This window comes from Perognathus longimembris, chromosome 4 (genome assembly GCF_023159225.1).
Source record: "Perognathus longimembris pacificus isolate PPM17 chromosome 4, ASM2315922v1, whole genome shotgun sequence".
Taxonomy (NCBI): Eukaryota; Metazoa; Chordata; class Mammalia; order Rodentia; family Heteromyidae; genus Perognathus; species Perognathus longimembris.
Window position 1 is genome coordinate 51,960,180 of NC_063164.1, and position 26,799 is coordinate 51,986,978.

At 41.4% G+C, this 26,799-nt stretch overlaps 1 protein-coding gene across 1 annotated transcript; it reads right to left on the minus strand.

The window, feature by feature from the left end:
* Positions 1 to 1,428: 1,428 nt before the first annotated feature.
* LOC125350563 (plasma membrane ascorbate-dependent reductase CYBRD1) lies at positions 1,429 to 26,466 on the minus strand. The gene is made up of 4 exons (XM_048345254.1): positions 26,149 to 26,466; positions 11,045 to 11,253; positions 4,035 to 4,189; positions 1,429 to 2,642 (listed from the first exon to the last, which is right to left on the minus strand). Exons 1-4 carry the CDS (start codon positions 26,339 to 26,341, stop codon positions 2,339 to 2,341), a joined length of 861 nt encoding a protein of 286 aa, XP_048201211.1. The 5' UTR covers positions 26,342 to 26,466; the 3' UTR covers positions 1,429 to 2,338.
* Between the last annotated feature and the right edge of the window lie 333 nt (positions 26,467 to 26,799).

The following is a 26,799-nucleotide window of genomic DNA, read 5'->3' on the forward strand; positions in this document are numbered from 1 at the left end:
GAGTGTTAAAATAAAGCTTTCTTTTCTGAAATTAGATTATGGGGTAAGCCAAGCCAGATTATCTCTACAGATGATATAAGCTATAATTATTTGGGGGAGATTTCAATCACTGTTTGGAATTGATACCCAAGGCTTTCTTCTTCCCTATTCTTTGTAGGCTTTTTAATGTGATATTTTTGGGGGTGATACTTAGGTAGGAAATATCAGCTTTTGAAAGATAAAGGTGTAATTATCAGTAGAATAAAAAGCCCATTAAAAGAAGACTCAAATAGAAAGGTTTTCTAGATATATTTTACTATGCATCCTTTTTATAATGGCAGAAAAAGAAAGAAGTTCCTATAATGTGTGTAAGATTATCCTCACATTAGCCTACTTGAGAGAAAATAAAGGGCTAAGATGAGAGATGAGATGTTTGCAATGGAGCTATTCTTATGCCCCAAAATTAGCTTTGCTCTGGTAGCTTCGATCTTGGCCTATAAGAAAAGGAATGACAGCTGTGACTCTTGGGACTCAGTCATCTTCCTCTCATCCTCCCTTGTCCCCCAAAAAGGCTTGGATTTGATGGAAATATGTGATGAAATATATGATGAAACATCATTTATCAAACTTCTTATGTGACCATGCAATTACTCCCTCCTTCTGCCGCCCATACTGAATTGAACTGTGGTACTAAGTGCCAGGCCTTGGGCTGGCACTGGAAATCCTTCTGACACTATTATCACTTTTGGAAATGGAATTGATTAAGTAAGAAAACAATACTGCTGTAAGGGAATCTTGGATCATTAAGCATGAAGTTTAAGGGATGTGACAGTGTAATTGATATTCAATCTTTGGAAGTAATCACCAGTTATTTGAAAAGAAGTAGGCCAAGCACCAAAAATGTTGAGTGTACTTGCTGTAAACTGTAAGGTCTTAATACACGTTAAAATGTTTCAGTATTCTGTAGTTTAATTATTTCTCTTTTTTTTTTAAAGAGACATGTTTTTCCTGTGTTGCCTAGCTGACCCTGAACTCTTGAGCTCAAGAAATCCTCTAGCCTCAGCCCCTCAAGCTCACACCGCCATGCCTAGCTCTTCCAAAATGCTTCAATTTCAAATTACCAAAAAATAGCCCCAAACCAAAAGCATCATTTCAACATAGGCACTACTCCAGGTTCTAATTTGTTATCTTAAAGCTTTAGAGTGAGAGAGAAAAGGAGAGAGAGAGATCTAAAAGATACATGAAAAGGGGCTGGGAATAGGGCCTAGTGGCAAGAGTGCTTGCCTCCTATACATGAAGCCCTCAGTTCAATTCCTCAGCACCACATATATAGAAAAGGCCAGAAGGGATGCTGCGACTCAAGTGACAGAGTGCTAGCCTTGAGCAAAAAGAAACTAGGGACAGTGCTCAGGCCCTGAGTCCAAGGCCCAGGACTGGCAAAAAAAAAAAAAAAAAAAAAAAAAAAGATGCATGAAAAGTTACCATCTCTAAGTCTCACTTCTTTACTAAGAACTCAACATGTTCTCTTACTCCTCTATGAAAATCAAAGATTCCTGGCTCTTGCCCTGGGGAAGAACAGACAGTGAGCAAGTTCTTACCAAGGGCAAAGGATCAACCACTAAGATTCTGTAAAACAAATATTACAATGGATGAATCCTGAAAGCTATGAATGTTTGTGCCCAGTTCCTTCAGTCACCAAGGCACACTTGTGTTAAAAGGACATCAAAGGAGGCTATGGCTTGTTGGCAGAGGCAGATACCCCATGGTCTACAGGATAGATCGAGCCCACAGATCTAAAGTGCAAGTGGAGAACCTTTTCCTTGGCTTTCTTGGTGAGCTTCCTAGAAGTCAGTCAAAGGTAAACAAGTGTCTTTGAACAATGCCACTCCACTCCATTCCAACAATTGAAGATTATTCGAGACTGGCCAAGGTGGTGCAAATTAGTATAGAACAGAAAAGTAGCACAGTGGGGTGGTTAGGATCCTGGACCCAGAAGCCACATGATCACTTCAACCAGTTAGAAGATTGCCACCTTGGGGCACATTACTTACTTCCCCAGGCTTCAGATCGCTCACCTGGAAAAATGGAGATACTAATCACACCTGCCTGACAAAGTCTGTTGGGGAATTTAAGGGAAGTCAATTCTCAACACAAAAGAAGAAACACAATTGACGTCTGCTATTATTTTTATATTGATCATGTCCTTTCCAGTTAAGGTCAGTTGGTAGGCCTCAATGAATACAAACCCAAGAATTCTTCCTTGATGATTACAGCAAGCATTGATATTGTAGCTCAGTCATCTACAACTAAGAAGCAGCTAAAGGTCAGAGCTGGGTATCAGCTCTATCCCCTTAACATTTTACATGGTAGATCTCTGGCCAGCCTCATCAAGGCCAAGGTTTCTTTTCCTGGCTGCTACTTCACTGTTGAGCTCTGAATCGGATTTGTCCATGTTGTTGCCAGAGCTTATGGCGATGGCACCTTCCATCCCATCTGCAGGGCCTCCGTTTGGCTGAAACAGGATAGAATCTGGTTCCTTTGGACGTTTCCATTGTGGTCGGGTGGCGATCCAAAAAATGAGGGCTCCGAACACCACAATCAAAAGACCAAGGGTATTTGTAAAAACACCTTCTGGTGGAAATGTATGGTATGAAGGGTTTTTCCTATCCAAAAAGAGAGAGAATTTGTTTCCAATTACAAGTAGGATGATAAAGGAACATGCAGCACACTGTTGAATTGTGTGTGTGTATGTTTGTGTGTGTGTGTGTGTGTGTGTGTGTGTGTGTGTGTACAAGTACTAGGACAGCTTGAGATCAGGGCCAAGGGCTCTTGCTTAGCTTTTTTGTTCAAGGCTGGTACTCTACTACTTGAGCTATATCTCCACTTCTGAACTTTTTTGCTAGCTATTTGTGTTTTGGAGATTTTTTCTAACCAGGCTGACTTCGAACCAAGATCCTCAGATCTCAGCCTCTGAGTAGCTAGGATTGCAGGTGTGAGCCATCAGCACCTGGCTACAACTGTTGAACATATCTGCTCAGAATGCACATTGGTACAGCTCTAATGTATCCGAGGCAGGCACTCTTGCCGCTAGGCTATATCCCCAGCCCATTATAGGATAACCTGAACTTCTTACACTTTTTTTTTTTTTTTTTTTTTTGGCCAGTCCTGGGCCTTGGACTCAGGGCCCGAGCACTGTCCCTGGCTTCTTCCCGCTCAAGGCTAGCTAGCACTCTGCCACTTGAGCCACAGCGCCGCTTCTGGCCGTTTTCTGTATATGTGGTGCTGGGGAATCGAACCTAGGGCCTCGTGTATCCGAGGCAGGCACTCTTGCCACTAGGCTATATCCCCAGCCAGCTCTAATGTAAATACCTTTAAAGTTTGATATTAAGGAAATAGATAAATTACAGTATAAGTCACACTGTGGAAATCTAGTTTTGTAAATTTAAGATTATAATTAACAGTGATGAAATTGTTAAAAATCCTCTGAAAAAAAATTTATACCTGGAACATCTGTATGTATGCCTTAAAATTGAAAAAAAGATGAAATAAAAATGTATGTGCCTCACAAAAATGGAGAGATGAGGGGTGAACAAATGCAGCAGTGGTACCCACTAGACACTATGTTGGAAATGAACTATACAACTTGTGGGCAGGGATGGGATGCAGAAACTGGGAGAGAGCAAGAAAAGCGATGATATTGCTAGAAAAGAAATTGACTCCTAACCTGACTTATGAAACAGTAACCCCTCTGTGCATCACCTTAATAGTAACAATAAAAATGTCTAAAAATGTATGTACCTTATAAGTACAATCAATATAAAACATGCTCATCAAAACAATTAAAAAGAAATGTGTAACTTCAATAGTTGTTTTGTGTGTGTGGTCCTTTAAGTAATATGACATGTATGACCTTCCAAATTATCTTAAAATAAACATTCTAAGCTTAAACTTTTGAATATTAAAACAGTTGTTACATTTATATTCTACTTTCTGATGAACAAGTATTTAACATTTTAGGGCTTAAAAATGATTAAAAGAAAGACCATGCAACTTACAGGACAAAAAATAGTTTCTCTGTCACCCCCATAAGTACTGTTGCAATCACGGTTCCAAAGAGGAGGAGTCCAGAATAGACATGAATGGGCATGACCAACGCTCGCAGAGAAAGTGGAGCCCAAGGAAGCAGAAAGATGAAGAAACCTAGGACAAGCTAAACACAAAAGTGCAAAAGTTATCATTTAATTTTAAATTTTAACTAATTTTGAAGTCTTATTTTCAAAGCAATAGATGGAAAAAATGGTTTCACATTGAACTAAGAGGCATAAAAGGAAAAGTAAATTTCCCTAATCCAGTTCTAGTTTCTCAAAGGTAGCATCTATGATAATCACTCTTTATATCCTTCCAGAACATTCCTATACCAATACCTAGTATTTTGAACCTTGCCTTTTCCCTGGCAATGTCTGCTGGAGGTAGGAAGAGCTTTTCTTCATAAATTAGTTTACAACCATAATACAGAGTGGGATTTCATTGCGACATTTCAACATCACATTTACAATATCTTCAAGTCAATCTCATACACATACCATCTCCTCCTTTCTCCCCCAAATAGTTTCAACAGGTTTCTTTGTTCAGTTTTCATAGTGGTAAACAATCTATTTTGACCATAGTCATCCTCCTTTAAAATGTATTTCAAAATTATTCACCCTTTTATGAAAGTATAATCTCTCTGTACATCACCTTTATAATAAAAATTAAAAACAATCATTCAGGAAGTGGTGCTGTGGCTCAAGAGGTAGAATGCTAGCCTTGAGCTGAAGAGCTCAGGGACATCATCTATGCCCAGAGTTCAAACCCTATGACTGACACCCTCTCCAAAAACAAACAAACAAACAATTATTCACTCCTTATTATTCCATTTTTCCTTCCTGCTTTAAGAGGAGAACCTTTCATTTCAACATCTTTATCTGGTGTACTCTTTTAGTACCTAATATTCAATTCTATTTATTCTACTTTGAGAATATAATGGACTTTATTTACTTTGTTCTCTATTTTAGATATTTCAGTTTCTAGGTATTATTATTTCCACCTTTTCCTCCTCCTCTTTCTCTTTGTTCTCCTCCTCTTCCTCTTCCATCTTCTTCCATGAACAAGGCTATAGTGAATATTTTGGTACTTTTTTTAAAAAAATCAATGTTCTAAAGTTGTCAAATGAGGAAGGGAAGGGTTTTTAAAAAAAGAAATCAATAAAAGCAAACATATTAGGACACAGAATTCAGTCAAGTCAGCCTAAAAACCTATGTCAAAATTGGCTGAAAAATTTGAAATGAGGTGTGCAGAGAAGTTTCCATTTCTTTGATAACCCAGTACCTGGAGGTCCCTTCTCTGAGTGAAGGGAGCAAGGGTACTGCATAAATGGAAGTCAGTTTTGTCTCTTGTCCTTTTCCCAGTAACTATTCTATTCTCTTCAAGAAAAATTAAAGATGGCTTAGTGGTTGTCCAGGGACTGATTGAAAAGGATTTTATTTAAGACTTAGGATCTATAAGTCTAACAAAATAAGCATGAAAAGAGAGGGTGGGGAAAGAGGGAGAAGAGCTCTACCACCATTGTTCATCTTTCCTGACTGACATCCAAGGAAGAAGTGTGTGTGTGTTTGGTGAGGGGAGGGGACCACAAGAAGGATGGAGGCAGGAAGAGGGGTCTAAAGCCTTATTAAATACTTAAAATCAGCTTAAGTGTACTATGTGCTGAATGAAATACAATCACAAATGCCTTGATAGGCTGCTGGGCATATCCTATTGTTCACTTCATATCACAAATGTCTGAATATGATGGAGATGGTCCTTGGTAGTTCAAAATATTCCCAATTCTCCATCAGTGAACTTCAGTGATGCTATTAGTACTGAAGGACTAACTTCCTGGCTGTTCATGCTATGCTTTCTATATGAAGATGTACAAATTTGGCCGTTTTATGTAAGGCACCATATATGTAATTGTAATATATATATAATTGTAATATATATACATATATATATATATATTCTGTGACTTACTCATGAAAACACGTGTTTCTCATATTCTTGTTTTCCTGACTGTGTTTAGTCCTGAGATCTTGCTTTCTCTGATTTCCATCATGATTTTTCATGTGTCTCTAATAATCCTGTTAGGTTCAATGATTTAAGTAGGTGGGAAACCAGACACTGGCTGACAGACTCTTCAGTCAGTTTGAATCTTACTTTAGCCATTAGGAAAATTCCTCATAAAAAGAAATTAGTTTTAAAAGGAAAGGGGGGAAAAATCCACCTTTGAAACTTAGATACCCTGCTTTATGGGAGTGTTCAAATAAACTGTCACACATCAGTTAGATAAAATACTCCACAGGCAGAACAAGGAAATTTATATTTTTTGATTTTAATTATATATATTTATATATTTTTTGTTCAAAGTAACTAGTGCTATTGAGGAAAAAACAAAACTCAACAACTCCCCAATACTACTTTCAAAACCAACATATCATACTTGATTTTCATTAGAATGTAGTTATTGTTTCACACCATCAATTCAAAAATTAAGACTTGGATTTTACATATATGTATAACTCTATATAAAAAGCAATGCAAACAATTATTGAGCTTCATTTTCTGGACAAGAATCCCAAGTTAGTCTCTCTCCATAGAAAGCAATCACAGTCTGAGGACACCTCATATTTGCCAGCACCAAGTCTGCTTCATCTGAATCTTTCCATTCCATCAATTCTCCACTGCTGTCTGTGGCACCAATGATTGGTTCAGGATCCAGACCCTTGGCAAAGCCCCTTGGTTTGAAGCAGTATCTCTTTTCTTCTTTGATTTGCTATCATCAGATTCACTGTCTGATAAAGAATTTCTTTTTGTATCATCCTTTCTTTACCAGCTTTTTGAGAATTAAGAAATACTTCAATTAATTCTGGACAATCTAAATTTTCTTCAGGTTCCCAAGTATTATCAGCATCTGTAAATCCCTTCCACTTCAGGAAATATTCTACCTTCCCATTCACTACAGGTCGGTCCAGTACTTTTTCTACAACAAACTCTTCAGGCTCTGCTTCTTCAACTTTTTTACTCTTTCCATTCTGTTTCTTTACCATTTTTTTTTTTGCAATGTAGTCTTGTTAGAGGCCATTTTTAATTGTAGACTTGAAGAGCTATTACTCAGATGCTCTGGTTGTGATCCTACAGCAGCAGCAGCCTGTGAGACTCTTATTTCCAGTTAAAATCGCAAAAGGGGGCTGGGAATGTGGCTTAGTGGTAGAGTGCCTGCCTAGCAAGCATGGAGTCCTGGGTTCAATTCCTCAGTACCACATAAACAGAAAAGGCCAGAAGTAGCACTGTAGTTCAAGTGGTAGAGTGCTAGCCTTGACCAAAAGAAGCTCAGACAGTGCCCAGGTCTTGAGTTCAAGCTCCAGGTCTGGCAAAAAAAAAAAATCACAGAAAAAGCCAGCAGTGTTGCTGTGGCTCATGTGGTAGAATGCTAGCCCAGGCCCAGAGTTCAAGCCTCAAGATCAGCAAAACAAAAAAAGTCATCAATGAGGTTGGGTGCTGATAGCTGATACTCAGGAGGCTGAGATTGGCAGGACCAAGGTTTGAAAGCAGCCTAGGAAGAAAAAATTACTAGACTCCATCTTCAAAATAACCAAAGCTGGAGGTGTGGCTCAAGTTGTAGAGCTCCAATTGAGCAAGCATAAGGCCTGGAGTTCAAACCTCAGTACTGCCAAAAAATAATGTCCAAAAAGAATCATTAATGAGAGCAGCAAATGTTTCTTCCTGGGTAACTTTGTATTAAGAATATTTTACTTTTAGTCAGGAGTGGGTGGATCTTAGCGGTAGAAGAAAGGTAGGAGTTAGAGGTAGATTTAATGAGTAATCAAGTCAACTACTGTAGGCTCCTCTCAGCTCTGTTTCAGCTTCTGTGTGATATGTTCCTTTATTCAACACACATTTTGAAACCTTTGCTGTGAGGCATAAGTTGTTCTGATACTAGTATGCTGTATAATACAGACAAGCTCCCTGTGAGCCAGGAACTAATAAAATATTTGTTTTCATTAGAATTACTAATAATGTAATGTCCAACCTTGTGGCTGTTTACTAGTTTTTCTTTTAGATTGTTTGTTCTTGAGTCTCAGCATGCATCTGAATCACCTGGTAAGCTTGTTAAAGCACATACTTGGAGGACCTCATCTGCAGCTTCGAGTTCAGTAGGTCTGAAGTAGAAGCTGAGAATCTGTATTTCTAATCCTCCTGGGGGTATAAGGTACTGTTTGTTCTAGGGACCATACTTTGAGAAATTCTATTCTAGGTCGTTTCCAAGTTATATTCATCACATTTAAGAACATAATGGCACTTATCTTTGGGGGTAAAATTATCTCACCAGCACCAATTGTAATATGCCCCTAGTTATTTTTGTAAAGCATATTACTGACGCTGAAAGTAGTGATGAAGTCTTCTTGTCACATTTCCTTTTCAGCCCATCGACCCAGCAATGCCCACTGTGGCTCCGCTATCCTCGTCTCTGGCCTGCTAGGTGCTTGTGGAATCAATCACAATCAAGGAGACTTAGCATCACTATAAATTTATGGTGATAAGAGTTCAGCACTGACCCAGAAGTGACTCTCCATTCTCCCCCATCCTCACATTTCTGAGTCTATGAAATGCCTCCTTTTGATCAGCAGCCAATCATCTTACTGACAAAATAGGGGCAATCTCAGAAAAGGGCCTCAATTTCTTGCCACTAAATCAAACCCCCAAATCATCCCAGACCAATGGTTCCTCTTTCTTCATGGGAAGTTGGTGTCACATCTCCAATTATCCAGCTATTTTTGCAACCTGTTTCTTGAATTTTTCACAAACTTTGCTTTTCTGGGGCCATCTTCTCAGCCTATTCACACGTTGAAGCTTCTTCAATGAAGAGCAAAGTTAAAATAAGATCTACCCGCATATCTCTCTCAGCTCCCAGCCCTTCTCAGGTATCACCCCTCTTTCAACCATGCTGTTTAACTAATTTGTCTCTCTGTTTCATTCCCTCTCCAGTCTACTGCAATCTGGAAATGAAAAATACTATCTTCATGTCACAAAGAAGCCTACTACACAGTTGACACATTTTCTCAGTACTGGAATTTGAACTCAGGGCCTTGTACTTGTAGGTATTCTACTTGCAGGTATTCTACTACTAGTTAACTTGTGTTATTATGGTTTGTGTTATTCTAGCTTGTGTTATTTCACTTTGATTCTCCAAGTCTTAATTCATAAACCAAATCCAGAAGTGACTTGTTCAAGGTTACCAGCTACCAAATCGATGAACCTGATTCAGACTGAGGGGGTCCCTAATTCCAAATCCTTTGTTCTTAAATGCTACTTGTTCTATGAACTGGAGCAGGAAGAAACTAGTTGCCAACATTCCTTCCACTAACCAGAAGCCAAGAAGTAGTGAAATCATAGTTCTGAGAAGTCCAGTGAATAGAAAAAAAAACAACGGGAGATATAAACCTAGATAATTCTGAGAGCAAAATCTTGAGACAATTGCATGTGTTTTCAATTCGTCAAGTTTAAAATTAGAATCGACTATACTAACAAATTAAACCATATTTTTTTTCTTTTTTGGCCAGTCCTGGGGCTTGGTCTCAGGGCCTGAGCACTGTCCCTGGCTTCTTGTTGTTCAAGGCTAGCACTCTGCCACTTGAGCCACAGCACCACTTCTGGCCTTTTTTCTATATATGTGGTGCTGGGGAATTGAACCCAGGGCTTCATGTATATGAGGCAAGCACCCTTGCCACTAGGCCATATTCCCAGCCCCACAAATTAAACCATATTTATCTCAACAGATTTTAATCAGCTGAGCACCAATGGCTCATGAATGTAATTTTACCTCTCCGGAGGCGGAAATCTGAGGATAGTGGTTTGAAGCCAACCCAGGCAGGAAAGTCCATGAGACTCTAATCTCCAATTAACCACCAGAAATCTGGAAGTGGCACTGGCTGTGGCTCAAGTGGAAGCACTCTAGCTTTGATCTGAAGAGCTCAGGGACAACACCCAGGCCCAGAGTTCAAGCCCCACAACCACAATCGAATAAGAGCCAAGTGCTGGGCTCAGCCATCCCCAGAGACATGCTTCTCTTGCTCCTTCTTCATGGCTAAAACAGGGTTATCTCCAACGCAGGAATTCCCTCCTGTCTGGGTCTTTCCCATTCTCAACTCCCACTTCCACACCCACTTCCACAAATCCATGGAGACATTAACTTCTATTTAATGACAATGCCTTAAGCTTTAACATTTTAGAAACTTTAAGAAGAAAACTGACAAAAATCTGGTAAGTGGTCCTGGTTTTTCCCTGGTGGTCACCCCTTTTAGGATAAGCCTTGGTGTTCTGTGTATTATTCTAGTATCTCACTTCCATATCCCCAGATAAGTAAAGTTTACACTGACACCTTGATCATGGAGTTGAACACATGCTGTGCTAACTAAAGAAGAAAAGTGAATAAATATAGTTTAAAAAGACTTTTCAACATTATGGTTAAAACCCTAAAAAACATTCACAACATCTACTTTCTAGAACTACAACGTTAATTAGAATGTCCAAACACCTGACACATTCTACAAAATGATGTTTAAATATTGTGCTCTCAGAGCACATCCTTTCAGAAAGTAAAGGGAAGATGGGGAAAATAAATTAATAACTCAGACTTCAAAATCTAGCAGAAAGTTATAAATTCATCTCTACCTTCATGAAAGTAAACCTAGAGAAGTGGCAGAGAATGTGGGAAAGAAACCTATAAACCTAGAGTCCGGCTTATGCGAGCTAGTTCATTCAGCACATAGAACTCAAGGGCCAAGCAATGTCAGTTCAGATGTTAGGAGCAATTTACTAAATTGTCAGTGTCTGAAAATCTCACATTGAAGCGTATAGACTAAACTTGCAGTTCCAGTGCAACTTTTACAGGGGAAGTGTTATCATGGAAACAAATGTAATGCATGCTTAGAAAACATTCACCATTTCCAAAATTATACCTCACTTATAAGTACACTGAGACACTGACCTGTAAGACATACAGTATGAGAGTTGTCAGTCCAACCCAGCTGTGCAAGCTGTACATGTGAGGGACATTGCTGACATTGTGGTTATCAAACACAGCCACCACAGAGATGATGGCAAGAATGGCAGCCACACTGTTTAAGCCCGCATGGATGGATTTCATCAGGAGCTTGCTGCATTTCCAGGTCCATGGTAGTCTATATACGATGATGGCTAAGGAGAAAGAACATGTTATTAAAAAAACAAAACAACAATCTGATCTGACAGACACATCCTTCTTCAAACCCTTTCTCTTGGCTCCTGCTTCTCCCTGCTATCCCAAGTTACTCCTTTGGCTTTCATTTCACTCCTAGGAAATATGTACATTTTCCACCAAAAGATGCACATACATAGCTCCAGAAGTGTTCTTGTTTAATTGTGGACTATTGCAAGCAGCACTAGACACAGTAGCCAAACCCAGAAATTTCCTGAATGCCCATCATCCATAAAATGGATAAACTGTGATGTATTCTTGCCATAGAATAACACAATAAATGATCTGTAACCAGAATCAGGTACATGTCTATGTACACTTTTCTGTGTATAGATCAAACTTCAAGAACAAAAGGCTTTAAAGCTGTAAGTCCTACTCAAAGCACTAGATTATATGGTCACCCTAAACAGCATGAGATTAATTTCTATTCTAAAGATAATATCCTGCCCTTATCTACCCATCTGTGAGTTTATGTCAGGCAAAATGCATTGTTTTGGGGTTTTGTTTGGGCAGTACTGAGGTTTGAACTCAAGGTTTCTCACTGTTTCTAGACAAACACTCTACTATTTAAGTCATGACCCCTCATCCAAGAAAATTTAAATATTTGAAAATGTGTGACAGAATGAAAAAATTTAAAGACTACTTTCTTGGAAGATAGATTCCACTCTATCAGTGTGTCATGTACATTGCTTAATTCTAATTAATGTTAATGAAAAGTTTCCTGACTGTATCCAGGATAATTAAAATATGACTACATAAAACTTAGGATTGTAAAAGCAAGGGAGTATTTAGTCCCTTTTTGGGCAGGAGCACATGCAGATGTGAATTCAGCCTCTTTAAAGGTTTCCATCACAAGATTCCACTCTTCCTATCCTTTATTCCCATTCCAGTTCTTGGCTGCTCTTCACCAGAACAGTTTTCCTTGCACTTAACCCCAAATATGAGGGGTGGCTAGCTTATTAAGTTCAGTGTTTATATGGATCCCATATGAATGCCCACGATTATACTTCCTGGAAGATTTGAGACTTGGTAAAAGCATTTCTGTATTCAATAATCTTTTCAAGCCCATGATTACAGTATCCTTATAAAATTTGTTGCAGTATCTGAAAGAAGATTTTTTTATGTTAGCTCAAGGCCCTGTCTTTTTTCATCTCTGAGCACATTGTGCCTTGCTATGTCTCCCTTATATCCCCAGAACATAAGACAATCTCAGGCTCAAGGCATGTAGCTCCATACGTATTCTTATTAAATTCTTATTTTGAGCTATTTGTAGATTCACATGCAGTTGTAAGAAATCATAAAGATCTCATATACTTCGCACCAATTTTCCCGATCATGACATCTTACATGATTACAGTACCACATCACAACCAGAAAACTGACAACTGTGTAATCCATAGACCTAATTCAGATTTTATCAGCTTTACTTATTTGCATGTGCATGACCTGTGACTTTTTGGGGGGGGGGGGTAGGGGGTGATACTCAGGGCCTCTTTGAGTCCTTTTGCTTTAGTGCTTTTTCACTTTTACCTGGGACAGGCCTCAGAGAAGAGTCCTTCTACTTGTGATGTACAAATAGCTGGAATCACAGGCCCATGCCATCATATCCAGCTTATTTGTTAAGAGGAGGTCTTGTGAACTTTGTGCATAGACTGAACCTATACCTATGCAAATGCCTTTGCTTGAATAGAAATCTCCATATCTCCACCTCTTGGGTAGCTAGGATTCCATGCAGGGGTCATGGCACCAGCCACAATTTTAAAAAAAATAAATGAATTCAAAGTACTTTCTTGAAACCAATCAAAATGTAGACATCAAACTGATGCCAACACAAACACTGCTTTACCCTCCTCATACTTTTTCTCTCAGCAGCATGTCCTAAGTAATTATACAGTTTTCAGAGAAACCAAATCCCACTATCTAGTGACCTTTTAGCCATAATGCAAATCCCCTTGCAAATCATGTCAATGAACAAAGACCTGTATCATCTCCCTGCTCTTAGTTTAATCTCATCTCATCTCTCTCTATATATATGTATATGTATACATACATATATGTATGTATATGTATGTATACATATACATATATATATATAGTTATCATTGTTGTCATCACCATCTTATCAACCAAGTGCCTGTGAGAAGAAATCTTAGATGAGCGACTCTGAATATCTACAAAAAAATACTTGGAAAAGGAAATTATGGACAATAAACCACATATATTTTTCTTCCCAACCTAGATTACATAAAAAAAAAACACAAAACATTGCCAGCTGTGCACGGGTGGCTCACACCTGTAATCTAGCTACTCTGGAGGCTGAGATCTGGGGATTATGGTTCAAACACAGCCCAAGTGGTAGGGTGCTAGCCTTGAGGTATCTCAGGAAGAGCATCCAGGCCCTGAGTTCAAGCTCCAGGACCAACAAAAATAAAAAGTAAAAAGTGAAATAAAAAAACAAGCCAGGTGTGGTTCAACATTCCCACAACCCCAGCATTTGGAAGGCTCAGGCAGGAGAATCAAGACTTGAGGATCAAAAAATTTAAAAAAGGCTGTAATCCTAGCTACCCAGGAGGCTAAGATCTGAGGATCATGATTCAAAACTAGCCTGGCTAGAAAAATCTGTGAGACTCTTATCTCCAATTAGCCACCAGAAAACTGTAAGTGGCACTGTGGCTCAAAGTGGTAGAGCATTAGCTTTGAGCAAAAAAGCTCATTCCTGGCCCGGAGTTCAAGCCCTATGACCAACAAAAAAATTAAATTAAATTGAAAAAAAAATAAATGAATAAAAATCTTATTTTAAAAATCAGCAATTACTATAACTGAAAGGAATTGGAAAAAGGAATCTGGTAGTTTGGAATGTTGTTGCTTGACATAGGTACTCAGGTGTGTCCACGTTATGATAATATACCATTTATATTTAGGTACTTTTCTGCATGTTGTTCTTCAAGAAAGAGTTTACTTAAAAAAATTGGATCCAGGGCTGGGGATATAGCCTAGTGGCAAGAGTGCCTGCCTCGGATACACGAGGCCCTAGGTTCGATTCCCCAGCACCACATATACAGAAAACGGCCAGAAGCGGCGCTGTGGCTCAAGTGGCAGAGTGCTAGCCTTGAGCGGGAAGAAGCCAGGGACAGTGCTCAGGCCCTGAGTCCAAGGCCCAGGACTGGCCAAAAAAAAAAAAAAAAAAAATTGGATCCAAAAATTCAAAGATAGGGCTGGGGATATGGCCTAGTGGCAAGAGTGCTTGCCTCGTATACATGAGGCCCTGGGTTCGATTCCCCAGCACCACATATACAGAAAATGGCCAGAAGTGGCGCTGTGGCTCAAGTGGCAGAGTGCTAGCCTTGAGCAAAAAGAAGCCAGGGACAGTGCTCAGGCCCTGAGTCCAAGCCCCAGGACTGGCCAAAAAAAAAAAAAAAAAAAAGGAATCCAACCAAAAATTCAAAGATAACTGTGTTGCCAACTTGGTAATGCCAGTGAAGAGGTTTCATATTTATAGAAGAATATACCAAGATGTTCATAAAACAAATCTCCCTCTTCAGAGTGACAAAATTTGATTTTTAAATTTTTTTTTTTTTTTTTGGCCAGTCCTAGGCCGTGAACTCAGGGCCTGAGCACTGTCCCTGGCTTCTTTTTTGCTCAAGGCTAGCACTCTGCCACTTGAGCCACAGTGCCACTTCTGGCCATTTTCTGTATATGTGGTGCTGAGGAATCGAACCCAGTGCCTCAAGTATACGAGGCAAGCACTCTTGCCACAAGGCCATATTCCCAGCCCGGATTTTTAAATTTTTTAAATTCATGAAAGCATGAGGCTTTGTTTGCTTTTGTTGTAGCCAGCATCTTGCTACATTATCAGGCTGGTCTTGAACTCCTGGGCTCAAGGGATCTCCTTTATCAGTCTGTTAAGTAACAAACATTTTTTGAATTGTGTAACTAAAGAGCTTCCCTTCTCTAGCAGCAGTGTGAATGGAACAGATCTGTTCTTTCACTGACATTGGGGTCAGCAACAAAACATTGATTATTATTCTATTACTATAAGAGGAAGCTACTCTGATTCCAAATCCACACAGACAATTTCAGTTTTAGAGGCACGAGGTCCATTTGGTCCACCACCACTCCCGAACCCCATCTCCTATTTCTTGTCAGGTTAGAGAGCCTATCTCCATCTTCTCACCTATTATACTGCCTTAGGCTTAATTCCCACCAGCTCTATGTTCCAGCTTAAACATTTTAGTTTCTCCATATTTTTTTTGGCCAGTCCTGGGCCTTGGACTCAGGGCCTGAGCACTGTCCCTGGCTTCTTCCTGCTCAAGGCTAGCACTCTGCCACTTGAGCCACAGCGCCGCTTCTGGCCGTTTTCTGTATATGTGGTGCTGGGGAATCGAACCTAGGGCCTCGTGTATCCGAGGCAGGCACTCTTGCCACTAGGCTATATCCCCAGCCCAGTTTCTCCATATTTTAACATCTACTAAATCTGAGTGGTATGGGGATATGGGGAGCTATTCTATAGGGTTTTTTTTTGTATAGCTGAAAGAGTTTACTATACTTTTAAAGTTTAAATAATATTTTTGTAAGCTTGCAAAGGTAGTAGTCAATTTGTGCTCACTCCTCACTAGGCAGCTGTGGACATCCGAGAGTTCTCTTGCTTGCTAGGGAGGCCTGGCTACATGCAGAGGTTCTGTTGCAGGGCTCAACATGCTTCAAAATGCTCTCTTGGATAAGTGAAGAATCACAGTGAAAGGCCACATGTGCATAAGCTCTTCACAGGCTTTAAAAAAATGTATAAGTAACCAAAATATGGTGCCTTTCAGGAAAAACAGGCAAGCCTAACAAATCAGATCACATTTCTTAAACAAAAAAGCTATTCTCAATAGTCATAAAAACTGCCTGGAGAGTGGAATTTAAACATTTCTTGCTCTTTGGCTTGGCACCTACCTGGACCCCATTCCTGAGGTTCAGTGAAAAGGAAGAAGAAGGTCTCCTAAGCCCACAAGGCAGAGGACTGGCATACAGCAGCTACTTGTGAGGAACACAGGCGTTTTCTGTTGTAGATTTTAATTGGAAATAGCATTTCCCCCAGAAAATGAGGAGAAACATGAACTCCTCTGTCAAAAATACATTTAAAAACCTTTTGAAGGAAAAGCTACTGATGATGGAACTCGTTAGTGTAGTGAACTTCAAAGAAAAGAAGAGAGGAAAGAGGAAGAATTTATTATCTGTGTGTAATGATTCTATGGACAATGAGGAAAAATATTACATCAATCTGAATTTGAATTGAATTATGAGAAAATTCCTCAGGTCTAAGTTGCAATCTCTGGTTTGACACTGGCTTTCCATCCATATACCATTATACAACTGTCCACATACTCAAGTTTATCTTTCTGCAGGAAATGCAAAGTTAGAATCTGTCCAAGTGGGAACAAGCAAGGGAAAGAGTGCTTACAGGAAATATCCTCAGACAGGGACAACACTGTGAGTCTAGTTCTTCATATGGAAAAGTCTCTATCTTGTTCATTCTCATACCTCAGAGGTTATTCTGGGGCCAGAATGGAAATTCAGTTAAGTATGGGTAAAACAAAAAAAAATCTCAATAAAGCACAGTAATACATTCAGCAATCCTAGCAAATGAGCAGATCTACTTTTAATATATTCTCAGACCTATTTGTAAAAAAGTAAGATATCATTAAAAATTATGGTATTTAACAAGATGTTGTGATTCCTGTTTATACTGTGAAATGGCTATACCAAGCTATTTAACATATCTATCACCTCACATACTTACCAAAGTCTTGTTGGGACAGAGATCTTTCTTTCTTTTTTTTTTTTTGGCCAGTCCTGGGCCTTGGACTCAGGGCCTGAGCACTGTCCCTGGCTTCTTCCCGCTCAAGGCTAGCACTCTGCCACTTGAGCCACAGCGCCGCTTCTGGCCGTTTTCTGCATATGTGGTGCTGGGGAATCGAACCTAGGGCCTCGTGTATCCGAGGCAGGCACTCTTGCCACTAGGCTACATCCCCAGCCCTCTTTCTTTATTTTTTATTTTTTTGTCCTAGCCCAGTACTTGAACTCTCTATCTGCTGCTTTTGCTCACTGACTGGCACTCTACCACCTGAGCCACGCCTCCAACCCCAGAGGTCCTCTTTTAAAATGTACAAATCAAAACCCCAAGACAAATTGTACTAGTGAACCAAGTAATAGGTTTATAAAACTAAGTAAGTAAAAAGTATTCTGCACGTGGCCCTAACAGCTTTAAATAAATTTAAAAATGAGACTAAGTTATTGAAACTGAAGTGCAATGGAATTTTAAAACACATATCAATGTCATTATGCTTTCCTTCTCCCTTGTATAAAGTATGATTTTGCCCTACTTGATAGGTATTCAGAACATGAGTCTCTATCTTTGAAATTCATTTCCTAGTGTACTCAAAAGTTTACCAGATTCTATACAAAAGAACTCAAGTTTAAATGAAAAAGCAGAAGCCCACTCTAAATTCCTGTAGTGGCTGTTAAGGAGAATGAGACTTTAAACCATGTGTGAGTATCATGAAACTGAACCCTCTATGAGTCAGTCTGAACGACTGGCTTAGCATCTCAGTGCTAGCATTGCTTTGAAGTGACTGAAATCCCCACAAAGGCATCTGCTTAGTATCAAATATACCAGTGAAAAGAGAAAAAACATCATTTAATTGGCTAGACATTCACAAATATTCAGAAATGTTTTTGTAGTAGAAAGTTCAGCTGTAGGGCTGGGAATATGGCCTAATGGCAGGAGTGCTTGCCTTGTACACATGAAGCCCTGGGTTCCATTCCCCAGCGCCACATGTATAGAAAACGGCCAGAAGTGGCGCTGTGGCTCAAGTGGCAGAGTGCTAGCCTTGAGCAAAAAGAAGCCAGGGTCAGTACTCACGCCGAGTCCAAGGCCCAGGACTGGCAAAAAAAAAAAGAAAGAAAAAAAAAGATCAGCTGTAGTGTTTTGTGCTTTATATCAGCTTGGGGGAGATTAGAAGCAGTACTGGCTCTGATATCACCTGGATACAGGGCATTTGATCTCTCAGATGAGGAGTCAAACTGAATATCCCAGTACTAAGGACTGGAGTGGCCTACACTCTTTAGAAAAGGAAGTCACGTTTATCTCTATCCAATTCAAATGGGAACAGCTTGTGCATAGGGCCTGCATCTTACTTTTATTTCCTCATGCATGCATGAATGCTAGGTAAGTGCTTTACTCTGAGCCATATTCCCAGCCCATTACTCTTTTGTTTGGCACAGATCACCCTTCTGTTTGGCATACAGAGAGTGCATAATAAACATATACTAATTAAGTCAATAGGATGGTATATGAAGGAGTTGAATGAACAAAGAAAAGAACAGACTTAGATAGGGCATCTGAAATCTATAGTAATCTCAAAGCCTTGTCTAGAAATTGCTTTACATTTTAAGAAAGTTTCTAGATAAAGAAAAAAGTTATATCTCTTCCTCCCCTTCTCCTCTCCTCTCCTTTCATTAGGGTTCCACTTTTTGTCCAGATATGCAGCTGGATCATCATTCACCTATATTTTACACTTCCGGCTGGGATAAGTGAGTGTCAGTATACTCAGCTTTCTTCTGTTGAAATAGCATCTCCAACTTTTGGCCTGGGATAGGCTAAAACTGAGATTTAGCCTTCTCTATAGCTTGGGATGACATCATCATGCCCAGCTATTACTTGGGGGGGGGGAATCTCATTACACACACACACACACACACACACACACACACACACACACACTTTCTCCTGGGCTGGCATTAAACTGAGATCATTCTGATCTTGGCCTTTTATGTAGCTATGATTACAGGTATAAGCCACTATGCCTGGCCTTAAAATAGAAATAATATATAAACTGCAATACAGATATGTTTCATTTCATCAGCACAATGTTCTGGGAGTTTTGTGGCTTATTAATGTTAGTTTAGACCAGTTTTTAATTAAATATCTAGATTGTCTTTGGAAAATGGGAAGATCTGGCAGACTTGGGGTGCTATCCCAATATAGCTATTCTCCATTTGAGCTAGCTAGATGTTTCCTATAAGGTCAGGAGTGAGTGCTCCCCAATTCCTTTTAGCTTCCAACTCTCAGCCAGGTATGCCCATCCGTCCTGCTTGCATAACTGTCTGATCTGTGGCTGTCTTTCCTCCTAAACAAAGTCATTTGTAACCAGTGTTATTAGGCAGTGCTGCTTATGACAAAAATCACTGATTGTCATACTCTGTCTGTACTTGGAGGAACAATGAAAAATCTATAAATAGCTGAGGAGAATGCCAATACTTTGGGCTTCTGGGGAGCAATAGGAACTCACTGCTGGATCTTGTGTTTGTTAGGCTACCAGGAGAAATTATTACTTGATGGTTTAAAAGAACAAAAACTGGTTTTCTCAGATCTGAAGACAAAAAATTCAGAATTAAGATGTTGGCAGGATTGGTACTTAGTAGGCTGTATCCCCTCTCTCTTAGTTCCTAGGGCTCTGATGATTCCTGGTGGTCCTTGGTTTACAAGTATATCACTATCTGTTTCTGTCCACAAACAGCCTACTCTTTTCTGTGTCTTGTGTCTCAAATCTCCTTATCCCCTTTTCTCTTATGACACTTAAGAGCCTTAACTCTATCTGAAAAGACATCATCTCAGTACAAGGTCACATTCTCAGGTACCTAGAGTTACGATTTGAGTTTCTTTTTTGGGAGATCACTATTGAACCCACTGCACATTCCTCATGGAAATCCGGGGCACTAGGGCTAGAGAGGGTTACAACAGTAAAGGTTCCTATGGGCCTGGGCATTTCATGCCCACCAGTGTGGATCTCATTTCCTGGCAGCCAAGCTGTCCCCTAGGAAGAGGATGGCTTAGGAAGGCTGTCTGAGCAGCTGTATGGACTACTGCTGCCAGAATGTCTGCTGAGGAAGAGTACCCAGGGCTCTGATTCCTGTTCTATGTCCTGCTGAGTTGACTGCTTCCCACCAGGGCCCAGGTCATCTCTCATACCTGAATGTTGAGCTGAATCCAGGAGGACACTACACAGTGAATCTACTTCTATTATTTATTTTCAACATCCAATGTTGTAAGGTGAGACTGCTGGTTTTAAGGATTGAGCAAACTGTGTGTGTGTGTCCTGGGACTTGAACTCAGGGTCTGGATGCTGTTCTTGACATTTGTGCTCAATTCTTGTGCTTTACCACTTTAGCCACACTCTCTTACAGCTTTTTTGATAGCTAACTGGACTTTTCTGCTCTGGCTGGCTTTGAACCACTTGTTTATTTGACATCCAAATAGAATCTTTGAGTAGGCAGATGGGATGTGGAGGTGTGGAGTTCAGGGGAGAGTCCAGGCTGTATATATAAACAAGTATGAGAGTACTCCATGTAGAGGGTATTTAAAACCTAGAGAGTGGATGAGGGGGATGAACGCAGAAAGAAAGGAGAATGGTCAGAGATCAGAGTCTTGGCTACTCACCTTAAGCAATGAGGGTGATGTGGGAGGATGGGCAAAGGATGTCCAGGCAAGGGAGAAGAGCCGAGAAAGATGGGTATAATGGAAGTCATCAGAACCATCAACTGAAGAACGCATTCCCCGGAGTGAGGAGGAGGGAGGGGAAGGAAGGTGGGGAGGAGGAGTGAAGAGTCAGTCATGGCAACTTTTAGTCAAGCAAGAAGAAGACTGAATTCTTAGTTCTATTCGGAGAACAAGATGCATGTATTTGTAACAAAAATATAATGATCTGCTTCTGGTTTGGGTTTTTGCTTTCTTGAAACATGGTCTTGCTATGTAGCCCAGGTTGGCCTTGAACTCAGATCCTCCTACCTTAGCATCCTCACAAAAATACATTTTGAGTTGCTTTGAATTGCCACTTTAGGCTTTGTAAACCCCCCGCCCCCCCCCCCCCACATCCCTAAGACTGAGAAGTCTTGCTGTTTGTCGACCACTGGGCTTAGCAATATGAAACCATTGGTGACATTACTACAGAAATGCAAGTCTGTGGAGTAGAGGAGGAAAGTTTGACTGGAGAAGATTCAAGAAAAAAAAAAAAAACTAGAGGAAAGGAATCAGAGGCTATAGGCTCTGACAATTATTTCAAGGAATTCCATGGCAAGAAAAGTAGAAAACCAAGAGGTACAATGTCAAGAGTGTGAGGTTTTAAAAGTTGACAAACATAGAATACTGGAAATAATCCAGTGTGTATGGGGAGGGGAGAATCTAATGATGAAGAAGGAAAAAGAGAACTTATGTGTAATGCTGCCCTTAGGCAGGTAAAGGAGGCACAGATTGTCCTTTAGTAGTAGCATGATAATGAGCAAGAAGCAGCTTCAGTGTAAAGATCTTTCCATTTCCTCCCATCCATTTTTTTTTTTCCTGGGGTTGACTAGGCTGTGTTTCTACATTGCTGAACAGGATAATCACTAGGAGATGGGGATGGGGGGCACAGTTTGCTTTAAAGGCAATTATTCCACATAACAAATGAGTGGGTGTAAAGCTACATTTTATTACTGTTTGATGATGGTTCAAAAATAACCACTCATTCAACAATTATTTATTGGTCTAGCATGTGCCAGTTCTATATACCAAGAATACAGCAGTGAGGAAAATAACATCTAAAAGATTTCTGTTGGTTGCATTAAGAAATTTGTATTTGTATGTCTTTATTTGTAACAAATATGTGGGAAGTTGTTTTGTTTTGTTATATGTTTTAAGACAGAGTCTCACTTTGTAGCTTAGGCTGCCCTTGAACTCAGACCTTCCTGCTTCAGCCTCGGATACCACCCTCAGAAAGTTGAGCTGTTTCTTTATGCTTTGTAAATACCCGCCCTTCTCTAAGATCAAGAGGTTTTGTTGTCAAAGCTTAATTTCTCAGGGCTCCTTCTGAAGTAGGTATTTGGGGCTTTTAAAATTCTATTTGCTTACTTACTATGTTTTACTCTAAGAGCCTTTTCAACTAAGTGGGTGTTTAGTCACATTTAGACAAGTTAATAAGATACACCACTGCCTTTGGGAAAAAAACAACAACAATTGTTCTAACAGGGTGTGGTAACACATATCTATAATCATAGCACTTGAAGAGCATGACTTCCAGGAGAACCTATATAGCAAGACTTTGTCTAAAAACAAAGTAAAACCAACAAATTCTGTTCTCTTAGTTAGCCTTTTAAATGTTACTTGAATTAGTTATAGTGTCCCACAAAACCAAGCTGAGGTCATTAAGCTATTTAATTTCTCTTCCTTCAGTATACAGGACAAAAGGAATTCTTCATGTGGGATAGGAAAGGAGTATAGAATTGCCAGGACTTCTTTTTGCTCACCTGAGTTTTCTACTTCTTACTAAAGAACACATTCCAGTGAGTTGAACCTTTTAAAAGGTTAACTGCACTTTGAGAGCATTTATTTGCTTCAGTTTTTACTGTGGCCTTCTTTACAATGACAGTTTCTCTGATTTCCCAGCCGTATACACGTTTCATGAGAATCATTCCTTTTAAAGAAGCACAAAGCCTCTTCTAAATTCTCATCATGTCAGAGTCTGTTAGCTAGATTGTCTATTAGTTTAAGATTTTTTGCAGTGGAGCTTAATGGCACACACCTGTAGTCTCAGCTACTTGGGAAGCTGAGACAGGATAGTCTAAGCACAGGAGGTTGAGACCAGACTGGGCAACATGTCTGAAAAACATATTTTGAAAAAATTTCTTATAGTCTGTTATACTTTTAGGACACATGCACTTCAAATATGTATGGAGTGGGTAAAGAGAGAAAGAGATGCTCAATGTTTAGATGAATACAGATTAAAGACAGAGACACAGACAGAGACAGAGAATGGAGTGAGTAGGGAAAGGAAGAGACAGAGCCAGATTTTATATTGGCCTTCTATAATAACCTTGCTTTCTTTGAAGCTTACTTTTTTTTTCTAGTCCTGGGGCTTGAAATCAGGGCCTGAGCACTGTCCCTGGCTAACACTCTACCACTTGAGCCACAGCGCCACTTCCAGCTTTTTCTGTATATGTGGTGCTGAGGAATGGAACCCAGGGCTTCATGTATGCTAAGCAAGCACTCTACCACTAGGCCATATTCCCAGTCCTTGAAGCTTACTTTTTAAAGATGTTTCAAATGACATGTACTTTCTCTTGACATAGTTTCAAGTTTGTTCACTGGATTGCATTTGTAAAAAAATTCATGCTTAGAGTATTAGTACTGTAACCTTTCTTTCCTCGTCTCCATATATCTATGTGGTACACAATAACTTTACTATATCATTTTCATAATTAGAAATCTAAAATCTCATAGCCAAGCACGCTCCTACCTACAGCAATTACACACAGTAAAAAGCCTGCCAGAACATAGTTTATCTCATACAGACTACAAAGTCACCTATAGATGGTCTTTGCCATGAGATGAGCCAATGTAACAAGCTTTTGTCTGTATAATGGAAGACCCTGTCCTTCACATATTGAATTGTGACCTTTGATCTGTTTGACTTTGGTATGGACAGTGGCAATGAGCTAAAGGCCTCAGCCACTCAATCACTGATGCTCCCCAACACACTGTGCTATAAGCGCTGAGGTTCATGGGTTTAAGGGGACTAAATGCATTTTCAGCTGTGATATTTTCAACCTCAGTGGGCTTAGAAGAAATGTTACACCATCCTAAACTGTGGAGCTTCCTCCTTACACTGGAGAGAAATATGCATGTGTCTACATGTATGCAAAAATTCATGATCAAGTCAATTAAATATACTATGTGATTAAAATGCTTTGCAGATCTAGGATCCAAGCAGTAAAAGGGATGGGTGATATTAACAGGGCAAACATTGGGACATCAACACAAAGATAGTGACTAAGCTAAAAAAAAAAAAAAACAAGGTTTGCATAAGAGCTGCTGAGAAGAATTTCCAAAATATCCTGACACACATTTTTGCCCCAAAGTAAGTACAAACAGACCAAAAAAGTCTGCTGTTGAAGGAAATTAGAAAAAACTTTTAAGAAAACCAGGGAGGCAAAGAATTTCAAAGTATACATAGGTAGAACTTTAAGCTTCTCTAGAAAGGTAACCTGGAGACATGGGGCAGTGCTTGCATGTAATTCTAGCCCTCCATTATAGAGTGCCCTGACTTAAACAAAACAAAACAAAACCTCCCCCATAAAAATAAAACCCCAACATGGTGGAAATAAGCATATTTTCATAAAAGCCAAGAAGTGATCCTTGAAAATAAAAAAATTCATTGAAAGGACTTTCATGGGTAAGTTACTTATCTCCTCTGTGCCTCAGTTTACTCTTACACTGATGCTGGTAAACACATGGAAAGCACTCAGGACGTGCCTCCTCTTTGCTAAGGACGGCAACATCATGATCTCCCCAGTGTTTCTCTTAACCCTCAAGTACCAGAACTGATTCCAAACCTCTGGGGTTTCTTGGTAGTGGGAGCTGCTCCAGCAGGAGGACCTAGGAGAGGAGGCAGCCATTTGGACTACTTTGACAAGAGAAGGTGCTCACAGCTCTGATCAAAATAAAGAGCTCCGCCAGGCAGGAAAGAGGGCTTCTGGTGACTGCGTTTTTAAGGACCTAAGTATGGTTTTTCTCGTTTTCCTATGGTGGCAACATAGTTGAGATGTATGTAAGATAACTTGAAAAATGGCCAGTGATAAACCCTGGTACCAGCCTCAGCCAGGAAGCTTTGGAATTTGAGCAGTTAGTAATACCTTCCACCACATTCCAGAGTGAGAGAAAGCGGGCCACACTTGTGGAAAGCTGCAGCACAAGTCTACAGCAGGAACTCAAAACACACCCAAAGCACTTTTCCTTAGGAATTAGGCCAGTGCTTTTGCTGTTGTTTGCTCGCTTGCTTGGAAGGAGTTAAGTAGTGGCGGTGGAAAAGCAACTTTCTCAGGCCAGGCCAGACCCCTCTATCGGCTGGCATCCCTTTTGGAACCTGTTCCTTTCCTCTCGCTAATGTCCTGAGACATAACATAACCCCAACACACGACTTTCTTTTTCTGAATGCATGTTCCAGGCTACTGCCTGGATTCCACTTTGGGGGCAAGTGGTTAGTAGGAGAAGGGGCTTGCGCCATAGCTCGAAGTTCCTCAAGCAGGCGACTGAAGGAAATGATCCGGACATTGTGACAGGCGCTGCGCCAGGCCAGTAAACACCGCCGCTGACCGAGCTCCCTGGTGCATCAGCCCCGTCCGGACAGCAGGCAGCAGCTGGCCTGCCACGGGCCAACACGCACGCAGCCATCCCCGGGACGCCCCGCACGGAGGCATCCCTTCCGAGCCACTCATCTCCCCCAGCGAGCTCAGGCCACCGCCCCGCAGGAAGCCCCGCGGAGGAACTTTCCCCTCTGGGCCGCCACATAAGCAAGTTGGGCTTGAGGACCGACCAGTTCCCGCGATGGCCGCGCCAATGCCCTCTTTGAGTCTGGCAGCTTCCCGGGCTCCACTGAGTTTAGCGCGCTGGGAGCGGAAGATGCTGCGCTCGCCACGGCGTCACCCCGGGCCGGGGCCAAGGTGGGCCCCGAAGAGGCAAGTCCTCACCCCGGCGTCTCTCCCCCGCCGCCTCCCTCTCCGATCCTCAAGTTCTGGGAAAGGCCTCTCCCGAGGCGTCTTTCTGCTCCCCTGCCAGGGCAGGCCTGCTCCACCCGGGCGCCTGGAGTGGAGTTGGGCACCTCTCAGGTTCGCTAGGACGCCCGAGCGCAGCAAACGCGTGCCCGCTCTCCGCCGGCGGCTCCAGGTTACCCCGGGGGACCCGCCCCGCAGCCAGCGCCTCGCCCCCGCGCCCCCCGCGCCCCCGAAGAGCCCGATCACGGCTCCGCCCGGCCCCCTGCCCGCGCCCCGGGAGGTGCCAATACCGATGCCCTGGACGAAGACGAAGCCGGTCACCGCGAGCACTGGGTGCCAGTTGAACTCGAGCGCGCTCCCGTCCCAGCCGAGGCCCTCCCGGTAGTGGAGGACCCAGATGAGGGTGAAGAGCACAGACAGGAAGCCGACGAGCAGCGCCGACACCAGCAGCCCCAAGAAGCCCCTGTAGCCGTCCATGGCCATCAGAGCCCCATCCTCCGCGCGGTGACGATCTAGACAGCCTCTGGGCACTGGCTGGACGGCAGGGCCCAGGCGACGATTTCTTGGTGCGGTCTCCGCCCGCGGGGTGGGGCCTAGGGGCGGCCCGCGGGGCGCTGGGGCCTCCCGGGGGTGGGTGGCTGGCCCGGGCGGGCGGCGAGGCGGGCCCCACCCCCGTGATCACGCGGCCGTCCGCCACGGCCAGCATCCGAGCTCCAGAGGACCTAAGTAGTCGATCCAGTTGGTTCAGAGACAGCTCCGCGGAGCTCTGCCCACCGCGTTCTTCCCACGTCTCTTTCTGGTTTGCCAGGAGGGCAGTGGCAGGCAGAGATGGGTCGGTTGGATAGCGTTCTGTACGTATTTTTGATTAAAGAAGCCTCCAGAGCCCCACTCCTAGAGGATGGCTCTGATGCCCAAGAAAGGGTCAAGGAGGAAAAAGATGG

What these genes read in the sequence shown, in the direction of transcription:
- LOC125350563 (XM_048345254.1), bottom strand. Translation starts at nt 26,341, where the DNA reads ATGGCCATGGACGGCTACAGGGGCTTCTTGGGGCTGCTGGTGTCGGCG. An exon ending in CGTCTTCGTCCAGGGCATCG is followed by an intron (nt 11,254 to 26,148) that starts GTATTGGCACCT and finishes CTTTCTCCTTAG; the next exon opens with CCATCATCGTATATAGACTA. An exon ending in TCATACTGTATGTCTTACAG is followed by an intron (nt 4,190 to 11,044) that starts GTCAGTGTCTCA and finishes TTTTGTGTTTAG; the next exon opens with CTTGTCCTAGGTTTCTTCAT.